General features: G+C 40.1%; 1 protein-coding gene across 35 annotated transcripts in view; it reads right to left on the bottom strand.

The window, feature by feature from the left end:
* Positions 1-20,862, bottom strand: part of ANK2 (ankyrin 2) — a 749,119-nt gene that overhangs the window by 103,940 nt on the left and 624,317 nt on the right. For 14 of the 35 annotated variants that reach the window (XM_077476764.1, XM_077476769.1, XM_077476760.1 and 11 more), the window contains 5 exons: positions 18,783-18,924; positions 15,967-15,978; positions 14,455-14,557; positions 7,192-7,292; positions 3,451-3,486 (listed from right to left, as the gene is read on the bottom strand). In XM_077476764.1, coding sequence (XP_077332890.1) covers positions 3,451-3,486; positions 7,192-7,292; positions 14,455-14,557; positions 15,967-15,978; positions 18,783-18,924 — 394 coding nt within the window. The remainder of the gene's footprint in view (positions 1-3,450; positions 3,487-7,191; positions 7,293-14,454; positions 14,558-15,966; positions 15,979-18,782; positions 18,925-20,862) is intronic. The other 21 variants (XM_077476782.1, XM_077476788.1, XM_077476759.1 and 18 more) reach the window with 5 other exon arrangements.

Below are 20,862 nucleotides of genomic sequence, written 5' to 3'. Positions count from 1 at the left end.
TGAGGAAAAAAATAGCTAATCAAACATCAGCATTCAGAAATTATATGAAATGCTAACATGTGATTGGCTACTATTATTTTGAACACACCATAGCTCTTAACACTGGACTATTAAATATGTCCATATATGGTCAGTTCAAACCATCATGCAAATACTTTGCCCAAGCAAAGGCAGAATTGCAACCATATACATCTTTCAATAAGGTTTCAATGATACATGAAGATGGCTTTTGCGGGTTTGTTTTCTGAATACCAATACAGGTTCAGAGAACAAAAATATATTTTTTTTTGTTTTAAATAAAATAATCAGGGTGCTTCAGTGTTTACTATTAAACAATACAACGTTTAACAGAGGTTTAATAATTAGCTTTGATACAGCAAAAAGGTTCTAGTATGGAATTTTACATATAACAGTGTGGCAGGCAGCAGACCTTGTTCACATTTACAGTATGCACACATTAATATTTTTATACCTAGTAACAGTTAAAGTGTTTATAAACCCTGAAATGTAAAAAAAAGGCCTATAGTGCTGCAGGCCCCAGACCTTATTAGGTTTGCTGTGTATTATTCTTACATAGCCTGTAGTTGTTTTGCATTCTATCTGTCAAAAAGGACTCCATTTCTTCTGTCCCCTTGCAGGGTCCCATTCACTCATGTCTGTGTTTGCATTCCCAACCAAGACTAAAGCTGAGTGTCCCTATGCTGCGTGTGTCCACTAGGGATGAGCCGAACCCCCCCCCCCCCCCCCCGGTTCGGTTCGCACCAGAACCTTCGAACGGACCAAAAATTTGTACGAACTTTAGAACCCTATTAAATTCTATGGGACTCGAACGTTTAAAATCAAAAGTGCTCATTTTAAAGGCTAATATGCAAGATATGCAACAGACAACACCAGCAATAAGGGGTATCTTCAGGTGTATACTGTGCTGGAGGCACACGACACCCACTTTAACTCCTGCAGATGCCTGTATTAGAAAACACCAGCAATAAAGGGTATCTTCAGGTGTATACTGTGCTGGAGGCACACAACACCCACTAACTCCTGCAGATGCCTGTATTAGAGAACACCAGCAAAACAGGGTAGATACAGGTGTATACTGTGCTGGAGGCACACAACACCCACTAACTCATGCAGATGACTGTATTAGAGAACACCAGCAAAAAAGGGTAGATACAGCTGTATACTGTGCTGGAGGCACACAACACCCACTTTAACTCCTGCAGATGCCTGAGAAAAGAACACTGTCTCTGCCTATCTTGCTCTTTCCCTGCCAGCCGGAACACACTACACAAGGCCGCCGCGCTGGTGGCCTCATATAGTGTGGGGCATGCACTAAACCCCCTGAGCTATAATTGGCCACAGGCATCCTGCCTGTGGCCAATTATGGCTCTCCTCACGGCGCTGTGATTGGCCAAGCATGGGGGCTTAATCATGAGCCATGGCGTAGTGCATTGTGGGTCGTTTGTACCACACAAATTTGGTGTGTACGGTCCGCACAGTTTTGAATTCGCTGAACAGACGAACGACCGATGTTCGAGTCAAGCATCATCCCTAGTGTCCACACAGACAGTACTAAAAGTCTACAGTGACAAGCCACTCCCCAGCTACTCCATCCTTCTAGAAAGTTGACTGACAGCAGCTTGAGCCTGCATTGTCAAAGTGGCTAGTTCCATGTTGCCAAAAATAATCAGTAAGTAATGTACTGCAAATGTTTGCCTCCTTCAACAAAGTGGATGGATTTTTAAACATTAGCATTTAATGCAATTTTAAGTAAATTACTAGCAATAAAGTTCTGATAACCCCTGCAACTGCAACGTGCTCACATACATTAAAAGATTGCACACAATCAGTTATCCAGTGATTGCCAGGTCTGATGGAATTACATACCATAAGACCATCAAGCTACTGTTAAACCGGTCCTATGGTCCTAGACAGTTACAGGAAAGAAAACTGCTTGAGTCCCCCATCAACACAGTCAGTGTTGATGGAGGAATCCCACTCATTTGTGTTCTTCTGGCGGGGGCAGGGGAAGCCACCCCCATCGGGAGAACACATTGATTACTGCTATCAGCTATAACAGGCACTAGCAATGTAAAATCCGACAAGCTGGTTGTACCCAAGTTGATCAATCGATCAACTTGAGCACATTTAGCCTGTCGATACATAGTTCAAATCTCGGCCAGGTTCAGCAGGGTGCAGCAGGCTCGAACCACCATGGCCTGATTAGCTCCAGGCCATAAAGGAAGAAAATGACTGGAGTGTTGTATATACATCAATATATAATTTAAACCAACACCCACCCTACCCACTTTACTGAATCTAGGAGTTCTTCTTCCCCCTGGCCCCTGTCATTTTTTGAATTCGGTGTGGTCTGTGAACAGAGAGACTACAAGTTTCATTTTCCACTGCAGCAGGGGGACTGGTAGATCTCAATGAAGTGCGGTGATGTCATTGTAGTTGTAGTCCATTGATATTTCCTCCAACCCCATAACAAAAGGTTTTTACTCAATATGGACCTGTGACTGGAAGAATAGTCTGCAGGAGCCTGTGCAATGCACCAGTGATCCACTTATCCCAGTTGCAATGTTCTGCAGACTTCAATGCCAAAAAATAATAAATGCACTTTAAAATTATTGTGACTTTATTTAGTATTATTATTATTATTATTATTATTTTTTTTTACAAAAGGTGAAATATGCCTTTGACACCAATGAAAGAACCATAATATGACCTGGGATTGGACTCCTACAGAACACTGTATATATGGCAGAATTAAGACTGGCAGTGCTCTGTGAATCTCAGGACTGGTAAACAGCTACCTTATATATATATTTAATCTATGTATTTTGCTGTTTTTCTGGAGTTCAGCATTAAATAATATCTTATATTTACTTCTAATAAAAATGGCTCCTTACATCATTCCAGATTACAAATAGCTTTTGGTAAAGAACACCTGCAACTTTTTAATTATTTTTTTTTTTATCTACAGTGCAAGCAGCTATCTTGGCATAAAAGTAACATGTATCTACAATATGAAGAATCCTTCAATTTCAATATAAACAATCAATTTTAATATAAGGGAAACCTGACAAAAATGTAACCTGTCAGGATCACATTTTAGCACAATATAGAAGAAAACGTGATTTGCCGATATAATTCCATTATTTTCTGTTTCTCTAGCATTTTTAGCTGTCGTTGGAGCCCTGCACATACATCTACATTATTCTGATGGACTGAAAAACTCAACCACGTTTTGGAAATGCTTACAAGGTGTACGTGAATGTGTATTTACACATGTACTGTGTATTTAATACATGATAACAGAAATTATGCTGTATAATTTCATATTTTAGGTAATTAAGGTAAACACACTGAAGCATCCTGATGTGAGTTACTGAAAACAATATGGAAGCAATGTAATCACATATCGAACATAAAGTTTAGGATCACCTGCTGTGGTCTCTCTCAAGACAAGGAGATATGTGGCTGCAACAGAACAGATTATTTAGCAGTGAGAAAGCATAGAAAGAAGAAAGAGAAAAAAGTCAAGAAATCCTAATGTAATCTACATAGAGGGATGTTTTTTACTGAGAGACATATATGATGTCAAGATATATATATATATATATATATATATATATATATATATATATATATACATACCAACACACACATCACGCACACACAGGCGCATACACACCATGACATTACCTCCGACAAGTAAAGGGAATAACAATTATTATCTTGTTATAATGGCATCTGAACGTGGGTGGCATATACTAAGTAGAAAGTGAACATGTCCCAGAAGATGTCGCGTTGAAAGCAGAAAAAATGGGCAATTGTAAGGATTTCAGCAACTTTCACAAAGGGCAAAATGTGATGGCTAAACAACTGGGTCAGAGCATCTTCAAAACTTAAGCTCTTGTGGGATGTTCTCCATCTGCAGTGGTCAGAACCTACTAAAACTGGTCTAAGGAAAGAAAACTGGCAAACTGGTGACAGCTCCATGGGTGGCCAAGGCTCCTTAATGCACATGGGGAGCAAAGGCTGGCCCGTGTAGTCCAATCCTATAGAAGAACTACTGTAGCTCAAATTTCTGAAAAAAATAATGCTGGTTCCAATAGGTGTCAAAAAAACACAGGATTTTGCAGCTTGGTTTGTGTAGGTCTGCATAGCTGCAGATCAGTCAGGGTCCCCATGCTGACCCAAGTCCACAGTCAAAAGTGCCTACAATGGGTACGTGATCCGAACTAGACTAAGGTGCAATGGAAGTAGGTAACCTAATCTGATGAATTCAAGAATGGTTTGAGGAACACAAAAACAAGTTTGAGGTATTGGCTTGGCCTTTAAATTCTCCAAATCTCAATACATTTGAGCATCTGTGGGATGTGCTGGAAAAATAAATCCAGTGCAAGGAGGCCTCACCTTGCAAATTACAGAACTTAAGTGTTCTGCTACTGACGACAGAATAATGAGAGGAAGCTCTGCTGATTTCTATCATCCAATCATGTGCAAGCAAAAGTGCTATTTTTTTATTTTTCTTGCATGTCCCCCTCAGATCTACAGCAACTGCACTTCCAAGTGCACTTCCAAGGAGTGCACAGTGGATTTGCCTTTAGTACACCCCCCTGTGGTCTATTTATCAATGTTTTCACATCATTTTCACACATATCCAAATACATCCAATTGCAATATGTATAAATCCTGGTTGAAAGTTGTGTGAACCTTGTGTGAAAGCATTTATGAACAGACCCATAATAAAGTGCAAGAATTCCCAACATGAAAATTGCTAATAACACCATGCAAAAACAAAATAAAGTAATCAATACAAAATTAAGTCTACAGATCAAAATTCTAAGGCCTTATTCACACCTGTACGTCCCGCTTATGTGCTTTTTTTTGTTTGTGCCTTTGTTGCAAAATGGCAAAGGGCAGCCCATTCACCTGAATATTACAAATGTAGTGGCTGCAACTTTTTTACTGCACGTTTTTCATTAACCAATTGCCGACCTGCTCACGCCAATGTACGTCGGAATAATGGCACGTCCGAGCATATTAATGTACCTGTACGTTGTCCTTTAAGACGTGGCATTGTGGGCACACGCATGCAAGCTACGTGATCGGAAGTGGTGATCAGAGTCGTGCACACGTAGCCCATCCCCCCCACAGTTAGAACACATCCCTAGCACACACTTAACACATGCAGTGCCCCCTACTGGTTAACCCCTTCAGTGCCAGTCACATTTACACAGTAATCAGTGCATTTTTAATTGCACTGATCGCTGTATAAATGTGAATAACGTCAAAAGTGTCCGATCTGTCCACCATAATGTCGTAGTCATCATAAAAATCACAAATCACCGCTATTACTAATAAAAAATATTAATAAAAATGCCATAAAACTATCCCATATTTTGTAGACTTTATAACTTTTGTGCAAACCAATCAATAAACGCTTATTGCATTTTTTTTTACCAAAAATATGTAGAAGAATACGGATCAGCCTAAACTGAGGAAAAACATGTTTTTTTATATATTTTTGGGGATATTTATTTTGGCAAAAAGTAAAAAATATTGCGTTTTTTCAAAATTGTCACTCTTTTTTTGTTTATAGCACAAAAAAAAAAGAAAAAAACTGTAGAGGTGATCAAATACCCCAAAAAGAAAGCTCTATTTGTGGGAAAAAAAGGACTACAATTTTATTTGGGAGCCACGTCGCACCACCACACAATTGTCAGTTAAAGGGACGCACTGCCGAATCCCAAAAAGTGCTCTGGTATTTGGTCAGCCAAATGGTCCAGGGCTGAAGTGGTTAACGTGCAATTGCTATCTGTCTTTTAGCGGATTTTTTGTGCGTTCTGGGAACGCATGCAGAAACACGAGTTTCTGCACATGTTCCTGGAACACATAGATGTAAATGGGCCTAAAACTCACACAGAAATCAAAACAAACTGTGCTCCAAAGTCATTAACCAGAGTGATCTATGTATGTGTTTAGTGAGTTCTATCCAATGTGAGCTGTGGCATTGTTTGTAATTGATCTAATCTTGGACAATATAAGAAATAATAGTATTTGATCATTAATTATTGTTTTGTTTTGGATAGGAATTCTGGTTCAGCAGATTTAGCAGAACATGGACCTAATTGAGGAGAATGATCATCATACCAGGTGAGCATACACAACCTCGGGGAAAGCATGGACAAAGGATATTTGGACCTTGGTTGAAGACTATGGAACACAGTTTGAAGCTGATTTACTAAAGGATTTGAAAATATTCACATAATAAAATGTGTAAAGATTCACTTCAGTTATCCAATCATGCGTAAAGAAAATGCATGTTTACTTTCATCTGCACATGATTGGACAATCATTCTTTTGATTGCTGTGTTGACACACGGATTTTACATTACACACGTATGAAAATCTTTGGTGTTTGAGCTATAGACATTATTTAGTATTGAATACTTTATATTGTAATGTTTATATTTGCATGATGAATAACACACCTCAAATTTGTGAATCCACATAGCTTTGGTTAAAAAAAAAAAAACTTGCATGCACACTGAACCATAACCTTATATAAAAACATTTATAAAAATGTCTGTATTTAAATCATAATGTGAACTAAGAATACCTTTTGTACTGGCCTAATAAACACTGCCACTGTCCTCTGGGCAGATATCAATCTGGCATACAAACTCAAGGAGCTATAGTTTTACTAGTGGAGGAAGTTGTGTGTATTGTTTGGCATCCATAAATACACCTTACTCTTTGCCATATTGAATATGGCTGTTGGCTGAAGTAACCATGCCAAGGTGATATAAGATTTACGCATTCTAAATCCTAAATCCTAATATAAAATGTCATATTACTTTTCCTTACAATAAATTAGTATATCAAGCATGCATAGACCACAAAGTGTCACTCACAATCTCATACATAGGGTGAATCAAGTGTGAATAATAATTACGGTACATCTGACATAAGAGCATATTTTAGTGTTTTTTTTTGTCTTGACTGCCCCCTGCTGGTAATACTAATTAATCTATTCTTTTACTTTACAGATTTCCCACACTACATCCGGTGACAATCACAAACAACACAATAATGTTCTATCATCCATAAGGACCACTACTCCCTAAAATACTCACATATAGCCCTAGCTAATGGCACTATATAACGTATACTCACCCAGAATGGATTGGACTTGAAGAAAGTGCAACGTTATCTAAATTATCGTTCCCCCAGCTTAGCCGATAAGTGTTCTGCTCTGTTTTTGTCAAGTATGAAACCTACAATAAAGAATAATATAAGTTACTATAACAAAAGATGACTTATACGAATAACATTTTATTTCTAGGTAGAGAACTTATGTCAGGCCTTGATAGTTGTCTGTATCACTGGTGGAGAATTTCCCCAACTACTTGTGTGGTCACCAATAATAGAAAGTGAAGGGGAATCTCCTCAACTGTACAAATAGCAATAAAATATACCTTTCAGGGTTACGATAGTTCAAGCCATTTGCCACTCTATCCAAAACTAAAAAACTTTTTGGCTATAGTTCCACTTTTACAAATAAATTAAGTTCCAATTTGTAAACATACTAAATGTACAAAGGAGCATACACAATGGTTCAAACAAAAAAAGGATGAAACACAAAAAAGTGGCACCGCTAATATTATATAGGAAGTCCAATAAGAACAAAATATCCTAGAAAATATGTAAAGGTGAACTCGAGGCATGCAGCTCAATATACAGATGATAAACATATAAGGCTGTTAAATCCTGGCAAATGATTGGTAGCTCTGTCCATCCAGTCCTATGTTTTACACAGCTGTGTCACACAGCTTTGATTGTCAGGAGACCAGGAAGTTGATTATATATATATATATATTTTATATATATATATATATATATACACACAAATTTAAATAAGTGTATTCTGGCTAAATATTTAGGGCGCAGGATATAGAAGAAAGGTTTGGGGTGGTGGATCTTGAGGGGATCCTGATCCTGTCAGCATCTGGAGGGATCGTAGCAATAACCCACAGCAGCCCTTTAAAATTTCCACTCCACACAGGCTCGCAGCGTGGGCATTTCAATGAGTACCATACAGCCACCTGGGGCTGCCTCTCTCCACCTCCCCCTCCTGCATGTTTCCTTGGTAAGGCTGTCCTAAGTGGGCAGGCTCAAACCTTCTTGACTACCCTCCCTCCCTCAGTGTCTGCCGCCTTCAGTGTGCACCGATGCCTGACCCGCGGCCGCAACACACCAGAAGAACAGCAATGACAGTGTGCTGGGGGTCGATTGGAATTAGTACATTTGCTGGATGGGGGGGGTGGAGTTGGACGCATTGGTATGATGGGGGATGGAACAAGAGGTGTGCTCGGAGGAGGGGGAGGGGATTGAAAGCTTAGATGTGCTAGATTGGGGGGTAGGGGTAATTGAAGGCATAAGTATGATGGATTGACAGGTGCAATTGGAGGCATAGATATGATGGATTGGGGGAGGGGGTAGAATTTGAGGTATAGTCATGATAGATTTGGAGGAGAGGGGTTGGAATTGGAGGCACAGGTATAATGGGGGATTGGGGGGGGAGGGGTGGAAATGTGGGCATAGGTATGATGGATTAAGGGGAGGGGGTGGAATTGGAGGTATAGGTATAATGGATTGGGGGGAGGGGGTGGAATTGGAGGCATAGGTATGATGGTTTGGGGGAGGGGGCGTGGAATTGGAGGCATAGGTATGATAGATTGGTGGGGGGGGGGGGGGAATTGGCTATTAATGTAAAGCACTTGTTTTCCTTTTATGTTTACATTGCTTTATGTTAATATTGTACAGGTGTTGTTGTTGTTAATATTTACGTTGTTAACTTAATTCTGCATAAAATATTTAACGAGATAATCATGAGATAATTTAGGAGGGCGTGTTTAGGGGTGGAATTAGGGGTAGGGCAGAGTAGGGGTTGGGTGTGGAAACTGGTGGCGAGCAACTCTTAAGGCCTAGCCAGTAGCTCACAACTTGAAATTTTGAGCCCTGCCCCACAGGATTCCTTTAATTCTATTAGTCCAGTACACACCTTGTAAAACAATAACAAGCCCTGAACACAATGACTTTTTATGATATAACAGTCTGAATAAAAATAAATCTGAACAATATACTCTCTGCTGCAAACAGATTCTGGAACCTAGTTTGTGCACTTTAATGGCTTCTGCACCAGTATAACCTAAAGTGAATGTACAGGCCTTGATGTAAATATTCATCAGTATATGCTAATGTTTTTAAAAACATGTTGCTATGTTTAAGCCATAATTTTATATGTATTTGTAAATTCAGGCATAGTGTCAAGGTGGCCTTTATTATGTGTGCACTGAAATCTAGCACTGAGTCGTGATGGCAACGCATTTTGGCAGCACTTAATTCAAACTAAGAACAGCTAATCTCCCACAACCTAGATTTATTGGTCAGAGATCCCTCATCTTTGGCCTTCCAAATCTATAATATATTCAAATTTCAGGGCAGAAAAATGTACAAAGTTTGTTTTCATTATATAAAACTTAAGGTGCAATTCTATGACTTATCTCCGAAATTTATCAAGAAAACCTACTTGGGAGGAACATGAATGCTGTCTAGTCAGGCTCTTCTGAAAGTTTTAATTATCTTGTTGTTTACTTGCTTCAGGCAGGCCATAGACAGAGCAAATTTCTTTCCTGCAACCAAGGGTTGGTTGTACCCAAGTTGATTAATCAAACTTGGTACTTTCAGCCTGCCCAAACAAGGTTTGAATCCTGGCCCATTCAGCAGGATTCGAACCATCTATGGCCAGCCTAACAGCATCTCAGAACGTACTGTACTCTGTGCTCAAAATAAGAGCCAAGAAACCAGCAAAGGCAGTGCCTGTATAGCTGTCATGTAATGCAAATGATTTTTATCCAAGGTCTTACAGGACAACTCTGTCTTAACCACTTGCTTATTGGGCACTTAAACCTCCCCTCCTATCCAGACCAATTTTCAGCTTTCAGCACTAATGCACTTTGAATGACAATTGCGTGGTCATGCAGCACTGTACCCAAATTAAATTTTTATAATTTTTTTCCCCAAGTAAAGCTTTCTTTCGATTGTATTTTATCACCTGTGCGATTTTTAAAACGGGTAACTTTTGTCTGTCATTGATGTATGCTGATAAGGCGGCAGTGATGGCCACCAATAGGTGGCAGTGATAGGCACTGATGGGTGGCAGTGGTGGGCACTGATGGGTGGCAGTGATGGGCACTGATCGGTTACACTGATAGGCAGCACTTCTATGTGGCACTGATTGGCACCACTGGTGGGCATAGATAGGTGGCACTTGTGGGCATTGATAGGTGACAATTATGAGGCATAATTGCCTCTTCCATTTCAGGACCGATATCCCTTTAAGGTGAGCCAGTGATCAGCTTTTTATTTTCTCCTCCACTGTCAGCGTGAGGGGAAAACAAAAAAGATCACCGAGCTTTTGTTTTGATCATGTGATCAGCTGTCATTGGCTGACAGCTGATCACGTGGTAAGGGGCCAGGACTGGCCCCCTACTCAGATTGGTGATCACACGAGTGTCAGTGACTCGATGATCACAGCGCGCGCAGGGAGTGCGCACAGGGGAGGCTATCATATGGCGGCCCCCCAGGAATTCACATCCATGCTGTGGCCGTCATTCGGCCATAGCGCGGATCTCAGGTGGTTAAAGAACAACTGCATCTTTGTTTAATAAATATTGCTAAGAACATACCACACATTAAATTATTTCTGTGGTTATATCAACCAAAATGGTGCCCGCTGAGCTGACATTATCACTTAATGACCATCCAGGCTCCTTTAGAGGAACAACAGGAAGAACAGGAAGTACACTCTTGTGCTCTAAAAGTCCTAGAATTTAATGCACCCAATGAAACTCACTCCCCAGGGGACATGTATCAATGCAAAAGAAGTTTTAAAAAACGGCAGTTTTTTCGGGAGCAGTGATTTTAATAATGCTTAAAGTGAAACAAAATAAAAGTGTAATATTCCTTTAAATTTTGTACCTGGGGGGTGTCTATAGTATGCCTATAAATGGGCTCATGTTTCCCGTGTTTAGAACAGTCTGACAGCAAAATGACATTTCTAAAGGAAAAAAAGTCATTTAACCTCCCTGGTGGTATGATTCAGTCTGGTTTTAGGTGCTGAAAGCGGTACAATTATTTTGCATGGAAATTTGGCGTTTTATATTGTAGTCCTGTAATTCTTAGGAATAACTCTCTTAAATCTGTTCAAACCAGAGTCTAGTAGACATCCCGGGGTATGATAAAGTTTATAATATAATAAATAATAATAAAAAATATTCAATAATGTAATCAAATCCTAAAACACTGAAAAAGGGACACTTTCTGGTTGCTATGGACAATCTCCAAATTCCAGCCATAAAAACCGTATTTATAATATAAAAGTGCATGCAGGGCACTGCACAGACGCGCTGCGCTGCCACTTATATAGGGACATGGGGCTGTGTCACATGGGTTGATGTCACATGGGTTGGTGTCACATGGTGACCCCGCCCCTTACGATGTCACAGTCCTGGAGGATACCATGTGACATCAACCCATGTGACCAACCCATGTGACATCAACCCATGTGACACCGCCCCTTGTCTCTATATAAGTGGCAGCGCAGCGGGTCCCTGGCATTGCGGCCGGAGAGAACGTCGAGTCAACATCTCCAGGAGAAGAAGAAGAAGAACGGAAGGCGGCGGTGGCGACAGAAGACAGAAGCCTGTAAAAGAGCTATAAGAAGGCGCGGTGGCCCGGCAGAAGAACCGAAGAGGGGGACAAGACCCCCGAAGTCGGAAGAAGAGGCCGCGGCGACGAAGAAGAATGCCGGGCTCCTCCGCTAGTAAAAGAGCTACAAGAAGATAGCGGAGGAGTCCGGTGAGAAGACCCTCGAAGACGGAAGACCCCCGGAGCTGTGCAATAAATTATTTTATCTTGTGTGTTGTGTTTTTTTTTGTACTTTATTTTACAGGTGAATGGGTAGGGGTACATTGTACCCCATACTCATTCACATAGGGTGGGGGGCCGGTATCCGGGGGCCCCCTTATTAAAGGGGGCTCCCGGATTCTGATAAGCCCCCCGCCCGCAGACCCCGACAACCAACGGCCAGGGTTGTCGGGAAGAGGCCCTTGTCCTCATCAACATGGGGACATGGTGCTTTGGGGTGGGTGGGGCCGCGCGGCCCCCCCTTCCCCAAGGCACCCCCCATGTTGAGGGCACACGGCCTGGTACGGCTCAGGAGGGGGGGACGCTCGCTCGCCCCTCCTTTCCTGGCCGGCTAGGTAGCGTGCTCGGACAAGGGTCTGTTGTGGACTTTGGGGGGACCCCCCACGCCGATTTTTTTCGGCGTTGGGGTTCCCCTTTAAGTCCATACCAGGCGGCGGGGCCAGCGACGTCTCCTTCGCGGGCCCCGCCTACCTGGAGACCCGCTCGAAATGAGCGGACTTTTCTCCGGGCGGGAAAAGTCCCTTCATTTCAAAAGTACGGCGGACTGGCATACACATGGCCGGATTGTCCGCCGAAATGCGAGTCCGGCGGGAAGATTGGAGTATAAAACTACATTCTAAGTCCGCCGTACTTTCGGGGCAAAAAAGTATGCCGGAGGCTACACACGGGGGGATTGTCCGGCGGACTTGAGTTTGCCGGACTTTTCAACCCGCTTGTTTGATCGTGTGTACGCGGCATAACACTTCATGTAACATAAATGTAAAAGTAGGGTCAATTTTCCAATAACCGAGGTGTGATGTGATCCCTAGAAGTAGTGTGATTGTAGATGTAGTTTAATTCTGTGGTATTAAAAGGTAATTGCTCATATATATATATATTTTTTTTTCTATTAGCATTTGAAAAGGGCAGAGCAAGCTTCTAGGCTAGAGTTGAGACCTAGATGCCAATAAAATTATCCCATCTGAGTAGACAGGGATTGCCACCTTCCCGAAGCCTCGAAAGAAAATTCCTAGTCATTCCATCTACAAGAACCAACAGGGGACAGTGAGAAGGCCCCGGACTGTCTGCCAGCTTTGATTTATATCAACAGATCTGAGAAATATATTTTATCTGTCATATATAATACCAATATTATCATACTAATATTGTCATAGAAATATTAGTTGCAGGGAAACAGAAATAATTCCTTCTGGTTGTACATATTTTTGAGCTACCTATACATGTAAAACTGTATTTGTAGGGTATATAGAATCCCAAAGAAACACACAAAATGGTTATAGGGCACCTGGCAGTGATTGGTACCGTCGCAATCAGACTTACACTGGTGTAAGAAAAACCCAAACCATGACCCAGCCATTGGAACTTTCCAGGGCCCATTTGACCCTGGTCACCTCATAATACAAACTGTACTGTGGGCCGGGACATCAACATCCCCCAGGGTTGATTGGCCAAGGTCTAAAGTCCATCTATATTTCAATAAATTGAGGTGGGGTGATTCATATGGAGCCGACCCTCTGACTGGTGAATTGGGGATGTTCTGACATGCTCCTGTTTTTATTCCCTTTTATTTCCATAGTGAATAGCCAATTCTGTATGTCCTTTTTGTCTTTTTTGCATTTTAGTGTCTATGTAAGTTCATTGCCAATGTGTATGCAATTGCACTGTGTGTTGCTACATTGCATGCAGATTGTAAACAAGCAGATCTGTCAGTCGGAAATCTGTGTGTGTGTGTATGTAGTTGCCTAGCAGACCAGTCTGTGGACAAACTGCTAGGTGGTGGCAAGCTACAGTTTGTTGTGTATCTGGTATGTGGGTGTGTGTGGATAATGGGAGGAGTGATTGACAATGTTCTAGCTTGTAGGATAGCTGGAGGAATCCAAGTATTGTGTGCTCTAGCTAATTGCTAGAATGCTCCCCAACCCTTAGAGCCGGTTCACACAGAGACGACTCAGATCTGACTTCAGGTCGCCCCTAGTCGCCTTAAGTCGCGCTACATGTAAAAATCTATGTAAGTGAATGAGAGCTGTCTTAATGCACACTACTGAAGGTGCTCCGACTTCAGAAAAGGTTCCTGTACTACTTCTATCTGACTTGTAGGCGACTGGGACCCATTGATTTCCCCCCCTGCTCTGTGTGTCAATGGACACACAGAGCCAGCTCAGGAGCGAGCCTGCATAAGTGACCCCATAGCAATCGGCTTGCTATGGGGGCACTCGGCAGAGGGAAGGAGCCAGAAGCGACAGTGAGGGAATGGAGAAGAAGAGAATTGGGGCTGCTCCGTGCAGAACCACTGCATAAAGCAGGTAAGTATAACATGTTTGTTATTTAAAAAATAAAAATAAAATAAGGTTTACAATCACTTTAATTAAAATCACCATTCTTCATTTAAAACTTCAAAACATCTCACTTATTAAATGGGAAATACAAAAAGTTCATAAAAGTACCCACCTGGTCATGGGGTATGATAACAGTATCATCTATCATGGCACTGCCTCTGAGGTATGAGGAATGGCTCATCATGTGGGACCTGTCTGAACTGAAGGATCGCAGGCTGGTCGGTTCACACATATACACATCAGCAGTAGTGTTGGGTTTGGGAAGGTGGGATGGAAGGACAAGCCAGAGAATGAAACCATTAGCAATTAGCATCTATGCAGCTTCCAGGGGAGACTATAAAGTCTCAAAAAGACCACATTTAAATGCATTAAATAAAATAAACATAAAACAGTTTGATATGGGTAAAATATGGCATCAGAAAACAGGAACCTTAATACAGCATGTGGTCTAATATTAGAGAATGAAAATCTTTAAACAATTACCTTTGGATAAATGTGTATACAAAGAGTAACTTTAGGTTAACCGCATGTATAATACATGCAGAACATCCCCTGGAAGATACAAACTGCACTAACATTGAATCAGCTTCATGCTCTTTTAAAGTAATTTACATGATGCTGATGCCAAAGACACAAATAAAGCATATAAAGCATCACACAAAAGCTGAGTACAGATTTCACAACTGCAAAAACAGACAACATTAAGAGTGTTACAAGAAACTGTGAATAAAACATTTAATTAAAAGCCATCACTATAAAAAAAAAAAATTAAATCATCTAGATAAATAAGAAAATTGTTTTGAAATGATGTAATAAAAAAAATAAACCTAAATTTATTTCATATAAACTTAAAGAGCACCCCAAACCTTAGAAGGAACAGACAGCCCTAAAGATTTAAAAGTAGTTTACTAAAAGGGTGATCATTAAAGTGACCCTCAAATCTATGAAAAAAGAGAAAAAAAAACTAAATGGCCTTTAGTTTTTATATATGTTTTTATATATGTTTTAAATAATTCTGATATTATAGGTAACAACTAAGATAAAATACATATCTATGCTGTGTATGTATAGCAGGAGTAGACAATGCATAGACTATCTCTATGGAATAAATGACTGCCCAAAAAACTTTAATAACTTGAATAAATAGATAAAATATTAAAACTTTTTGTTCAATGCTCTGGTGCCTCATTTGTGAAAGAGGTTGCGTTGGGAAGTTCACATCATAGTACTACTTGATGGTGTTGATCTGCTAAAAACTAGAGAATTTTCAGTAATCATCGTATTCACTAAGCTAATTTTTCAGTATATAATCCTTAATGCACACAAACACACACACACACATATATATATATATATATATATATATATATATATATATATATATATATATATATATATATATATATATATATATGTGTGTGTGTGTGTGTGTGTGTGTGTGTGTGTGTATATGACATCGAAGACTGAATGCTCAATATGTAGCACAGTGACTTGTTAACACAGAACGTAGAGGTAGTGCTGCGAAGGTCACAATTAGCATTTTTATGGAAGAACATATACTGTATGCCAGGAGGTACAGGGTGAACCTAGGGGAAACAGTCATATCATGCAATGTCATACCTACCTAGGCATAGTACTGTGGGATTAAATCCATATAAGATGGAAGGGAGGAAAACAAAGGGAATAATGACAGAAAAAGTGTTAAGAAATGAAGGGTAACTATCGCATTAGTCAGAGAAAAACAAGTAGAGCATAAATCTATGAAAAAAAAAATAGTTGGGTAGTTAAAATGAACCATTAACATAAGTAAAATGGATGTGGTGGTGATGTTAGTGAAACTGTTTTTTTTTCTATTCCTAATTGCTGAACATTCTTCCTACATTTTATAAATAAATATTTCAAATATTTGTAATGGTAGACTGTGGGTTGCTCAGAATAATACTATACATTCAACATAAAAAAATGTATATGCTTCAAGCTACAAATTACATAAACTTTGCTTTTCCTTAACTAAAGAGCTTTTTTTAATATTAACATATACACTTATACAAATATACAAAATATTAACTTTACACCTAAGGCCCAAAGTTGGGATTCTAAACGTTTCTTTACTTTCACTGGGTTTTGAGTACACTCCATATGAGTGGTGTTAGATAATGAATTTATGTGAAATCTCCACTAAAAGAGCATTGTATTTAATATATTTTAGTTTGATCAGTGTGCATATGTAATATGTCTTCTGATATGTCTATTTTCTGAAGATGGAGGGTAGCTGTTCACCAAGTTGAATATTCTAATAATTACTACTGTATGTGAGAAAGCTTTTCATAGACAGTTCAATGCCTGAGTATGTTTATCTGAACAATGGGACCTGAACCGGTTTGTTTTTCATATATCCACTTCAAAGGATCACCTTATTTAGATATGCAATGAGGGAGGCCATCCTTTCATAAATATGTAATTTTCCCCCATAAACGCTTGCTAACGTGTGCATACTTAAGTTTCCCTCCAAAAAGTGTGGTAAGGATTTGCAATAAAGGGGATAGAGTAATGCTGAATACAGGGGAGTGGGAATTCGCCAATTCTAAAAGGAATGAGTAAGATTTGAATAAAGGGAATAGATATGCCCACCAATTAGAGCCACTCCATGAAAACTAATGAAGGAGAGTACAAACTAGAGGAAGGGATTAGATGGAGAAGTTAGAAGTCTTTGGAACACCAGTTACCAGAATGTGGCCCTCATGCGCAGTTCAAAAATAATTATGGAATATATTTTATCCCTGGTACTTATCTAAATGTTTGCCTTATGTCTTTTATTTCTTACTGTTTGTACTTAGAGCACAATAATATTGCTTCCTTTTCCAGTAACTAGATAGGTGGCTGTTTGTTCGTTTTAGACCTTCATATTATTTACCAATACATTTCTGTTGTTGTGTTGAAGCTTTCACTTTCAAGAACTCTCATTTACCAAATTATATTAGAGACATATTAAATCTCATAATATATTGTTTTTGGTCAACATAATTGGTGAAACGAAGGGGCTCAAGCTGATAGTTAACAGTGCTAGTCAGCTAAAGTGCTCCATTTATGAGCATAATGAGGTTGATTTACTAAAACTGAAGAGTGCAAAATCTAGTGTAGATGTGCATAGAAACCAATCAGCTGCCAACTTCAGCTTTTTCAATTAAGCTTTGACAAAAAATCTGGAAGTTGATTGGTTTCTTTGCAGAGCTGCACCAGATTTTGCACTCTCTAGTTTAAGTAAATCAACCCCCATTGTATAGCTCAGTTACAGTGCTTTCTGAAGTAAATTTGTTTCTGGAGCTGTTCATTGATGGAGGTACTTTACATATAGACTGTTTTTCCAGAGAAAGTTTACTGTTATTGTATGTTAGGTTTTCTTTATTTATTACTTACTGTGTATGTGATTCTTTAGATGAGTGCTAGTGTCCTTCCCATTATTGGATCTTAAAGTGGTTGTAACCCCATTGTGTTACTTTTTTTTTTTTTTTTTAGGATAACAAACGCTTTAATGCGTAACACCACTACAATTTCTACTATGCAATAAATGTTTGTGTTTTATGCTATTAAATATATTCATAAATGCCAAACAGGTGTTTTTTTTTAGACTGACAGAAACACAACATGCTATATATAGGATTAGTCACCAACTACTCAGCTTTGTCTCCATTGTTAAGATAAACTCTAGGTATTGACTCTGAATTTAGAACAGCAATTTAGCAAACCATAAAGCTAACTGCAGAGAAAAAGAAAATACATCATATGCTGCAATCAGATATCACCCACGGGTAAATGTACCTTCACAAAAGATCTGATTTAAGCTCATCTATGACACTGCTGTCACATAATTATACTCACTTTTTAAAAGTCTATTTATTTCCTACACTATAAAAAACATATGTAAGAAACCTTTACACATTACAAGGTATGCTAGTAGGATACCCATTTAAATAAAGTGATAAACTACAAGGTATGACTGCTGCACAAGCATTGGGAAGCACTGCAATTAATTTTTTACTCCAGTTTTTTGTGATCTAGATGTAGATGGGTGTTTTTCAATAAACACTGAATAGTGGTTTTATGATTTCTAACACATGCAACTTGTGAGGAGGTAGTACTTCCAGTTTTGGAGCTGGGCTCTCTTGTCAGTCTCTGTTATGAAAATGGAAGGCTGAAGTTTTATGAATGATTATTTTTGTTAAATGACAGCTGGGCATAGGGAGGGCCTTTTCTGTACCCACTTGTAATAAACAGCTACTCTATTCCTGCCAGTTTGATTAAAACTTCATTGGCCTCCACTTTCTCGGTTTTCACAGCTAAAGAATACATTTCAGCTGGTATTGTCCAAGCTCATTAAACAGAGTACCGTATCTCAAAAACTCTATTTTGCATGTAAACACAATGGTCATTCCTCCATACCTGTCTGAGCGTCCACCTTCCAAGCTGTACCTCAAATAGGTCATGCCATCCAAATACTGGCTGCTTGGCAGAGAGTCATCTCCTAGTTCTTTTAGGTCTTCTGGCCGCAGGTACTCACCACCATCCCCGGTCATTGTATCATCTGTTGTAAAAAAATCAAAAAGAAAACAGAAATACTGGTACTTAAAAAATCGTTGCTATTGTCACATTACACCCATCATGAAAAAAATTGGGATTAGAGATCACCAAGAAAACTTATAAAGGAACACCATGGACTTATAAAATCAACTTTATTGAATATGGTTAAAATGAATTAGTGCAAAAAACTACCACTGATGCAAACATTAAAAATTACAACATTGTCAAACAACTCAGGCCGCGTACACACGCGGGGACTGTTCGCTCAACTTTGTCCGTCAAACAGTTTCAGCGGACAGTCCGCTCAAAATTAGCATGGACGGACTTGCCCACACACGACGAACGAACAGTCCGCTGAAACCGTGCGCGATGACGTGAACGGCACGTACGACGGGACTAGAAAACGACGTCCTATACACTGCAATGCAACCTTCGGCGTGTAAATTCTTTCTGAGCATGCGCGAGACTTAGTTTGACGAACAAGCCTACACACGGGCGGACTGTCCGCTCAAACCAAGTTTCAGCGGACAGTTTTTCGGAATTTCCGAAAAACTTTGTTCGTCAGACTGTCCGCTGAAACTGTCCGCTGAAAGCCCAAACACGAGCGGACTGTCCGCCGAAACACTGTTCAGCGGACAAAGTTGAGCGAACAGTCCCCGCGTGTGTACGCGGCCTCAGAGACCTGCCAGCAGCACACCTCATACAACCACCACATTCAGTCCACACTGCAATAAGTCTATGGGGATACATGTTCTCTTCCGCAGTCAGTGGGATAGGAGAGGATGAGATTATTCAAACAGTAAAGCCCCTACATCCACAGAGACAAAAACTCTGGTAATCTACCTATCAAAAGGGAGTAGAAATCCACATAGAATGCCGCTGAGGCTGAATGTTCAATTAAACCATAATGAGGGTAATACAGGCTGGATGAGGAGACACGGGCGGGAAGGAAATGGGAGTAGCTAGATGTATCTTGGATAGGATCTATGAATAAACAGCAGAACCAGTCACATACAGTAATTTGGTATAAGTCAACTCCACAACAGGAGATTCACAGCCAGATATCACTGGATATATGTATAGACTGATGAGGATTCAACACACAAGTCCCATATAGCATTCACAGGGCAGCATTTAGCCTCTGTACATCAGCATGCTTACCACCTCATGTCTCACAGAAGGAGGGGGTTTGTTTCAAATCCTCATGCTGTGTGCAGTCCGTGCTTGCCAGCTCCTACTTCATAGTCCAATAGCCCAGAAAGATTGAAGTCCTGCAAAGCCAGCCTGCTTCCCCGCTAGCTGGGCAGGGTGGGAGAGTGGGTCAGGCAGGATCACCAGAGTTGGGTGGTGACATCACGCTGACCGGTTTAGTTCGCCTATAAGCGAACTTCTTAGCCACACCTGTTAATTTAGGTGGGGCCTCAGCATAGGGATACAGTCCTGATTTTGAACTACTCTCTGCACTAATTCATTATTGGTCTGCCTGGTTGTCTTTTTATACATGTTTTTACATTAGTCCCATAACTATATATCACAAAGCTATATTTAATTGCGTATACAAACAAAAAGCAATATAATCAAATATATATATAGAAGGCTTGCCCATAGACTCCAAACTTTTCTTGTGTTTTTATTTATTGTTAGGTTGCTAAAGTGATTTACACCCTGTTTTTTTTTTGCTTAGTATTTGTATAGGCTTGGAAGGAATAAATAATGCTGACAAGCAGTGGCGTAACTAGAACCTTCAGGGCCTCGGTGCAAGAAACCATAAAGGGCCCCCCTGACCTCTGGCCAGGAACCTTCCCACTGATACTGGGGGCAGCAGGACCTGGATAGGAGGGGCAGCATATGGAGGAACAAATCCCCATTTTCCTCCTGCAGCCACTAAAAGCCTATGGGAGGGAGAGGAAGAAGGCTTTTAGCACCTGCAGGAGAAAAATGG

The sequence above is a fragment of the Lithobates pipiens genome, unplaced genomic scaffold (genome assembly GCF_037356315.1).
Source record: "Lithobates pipiens isolate NorthernLeopardFrog02 unplaced genomic scaffold, aLitPip1_a1.2 Scaffold_13, whole genome shotgun sequence".
NCBI lineage: Eukaryota > Metazoa > Chordata > Amphibia > Anura > Ranidae > Lithobates > Lithobates pipiens.
Note: the sequence above shows the minus strand (reverse complement) of the source record. Positions and strands in the feature narration are given on the sequence as shown.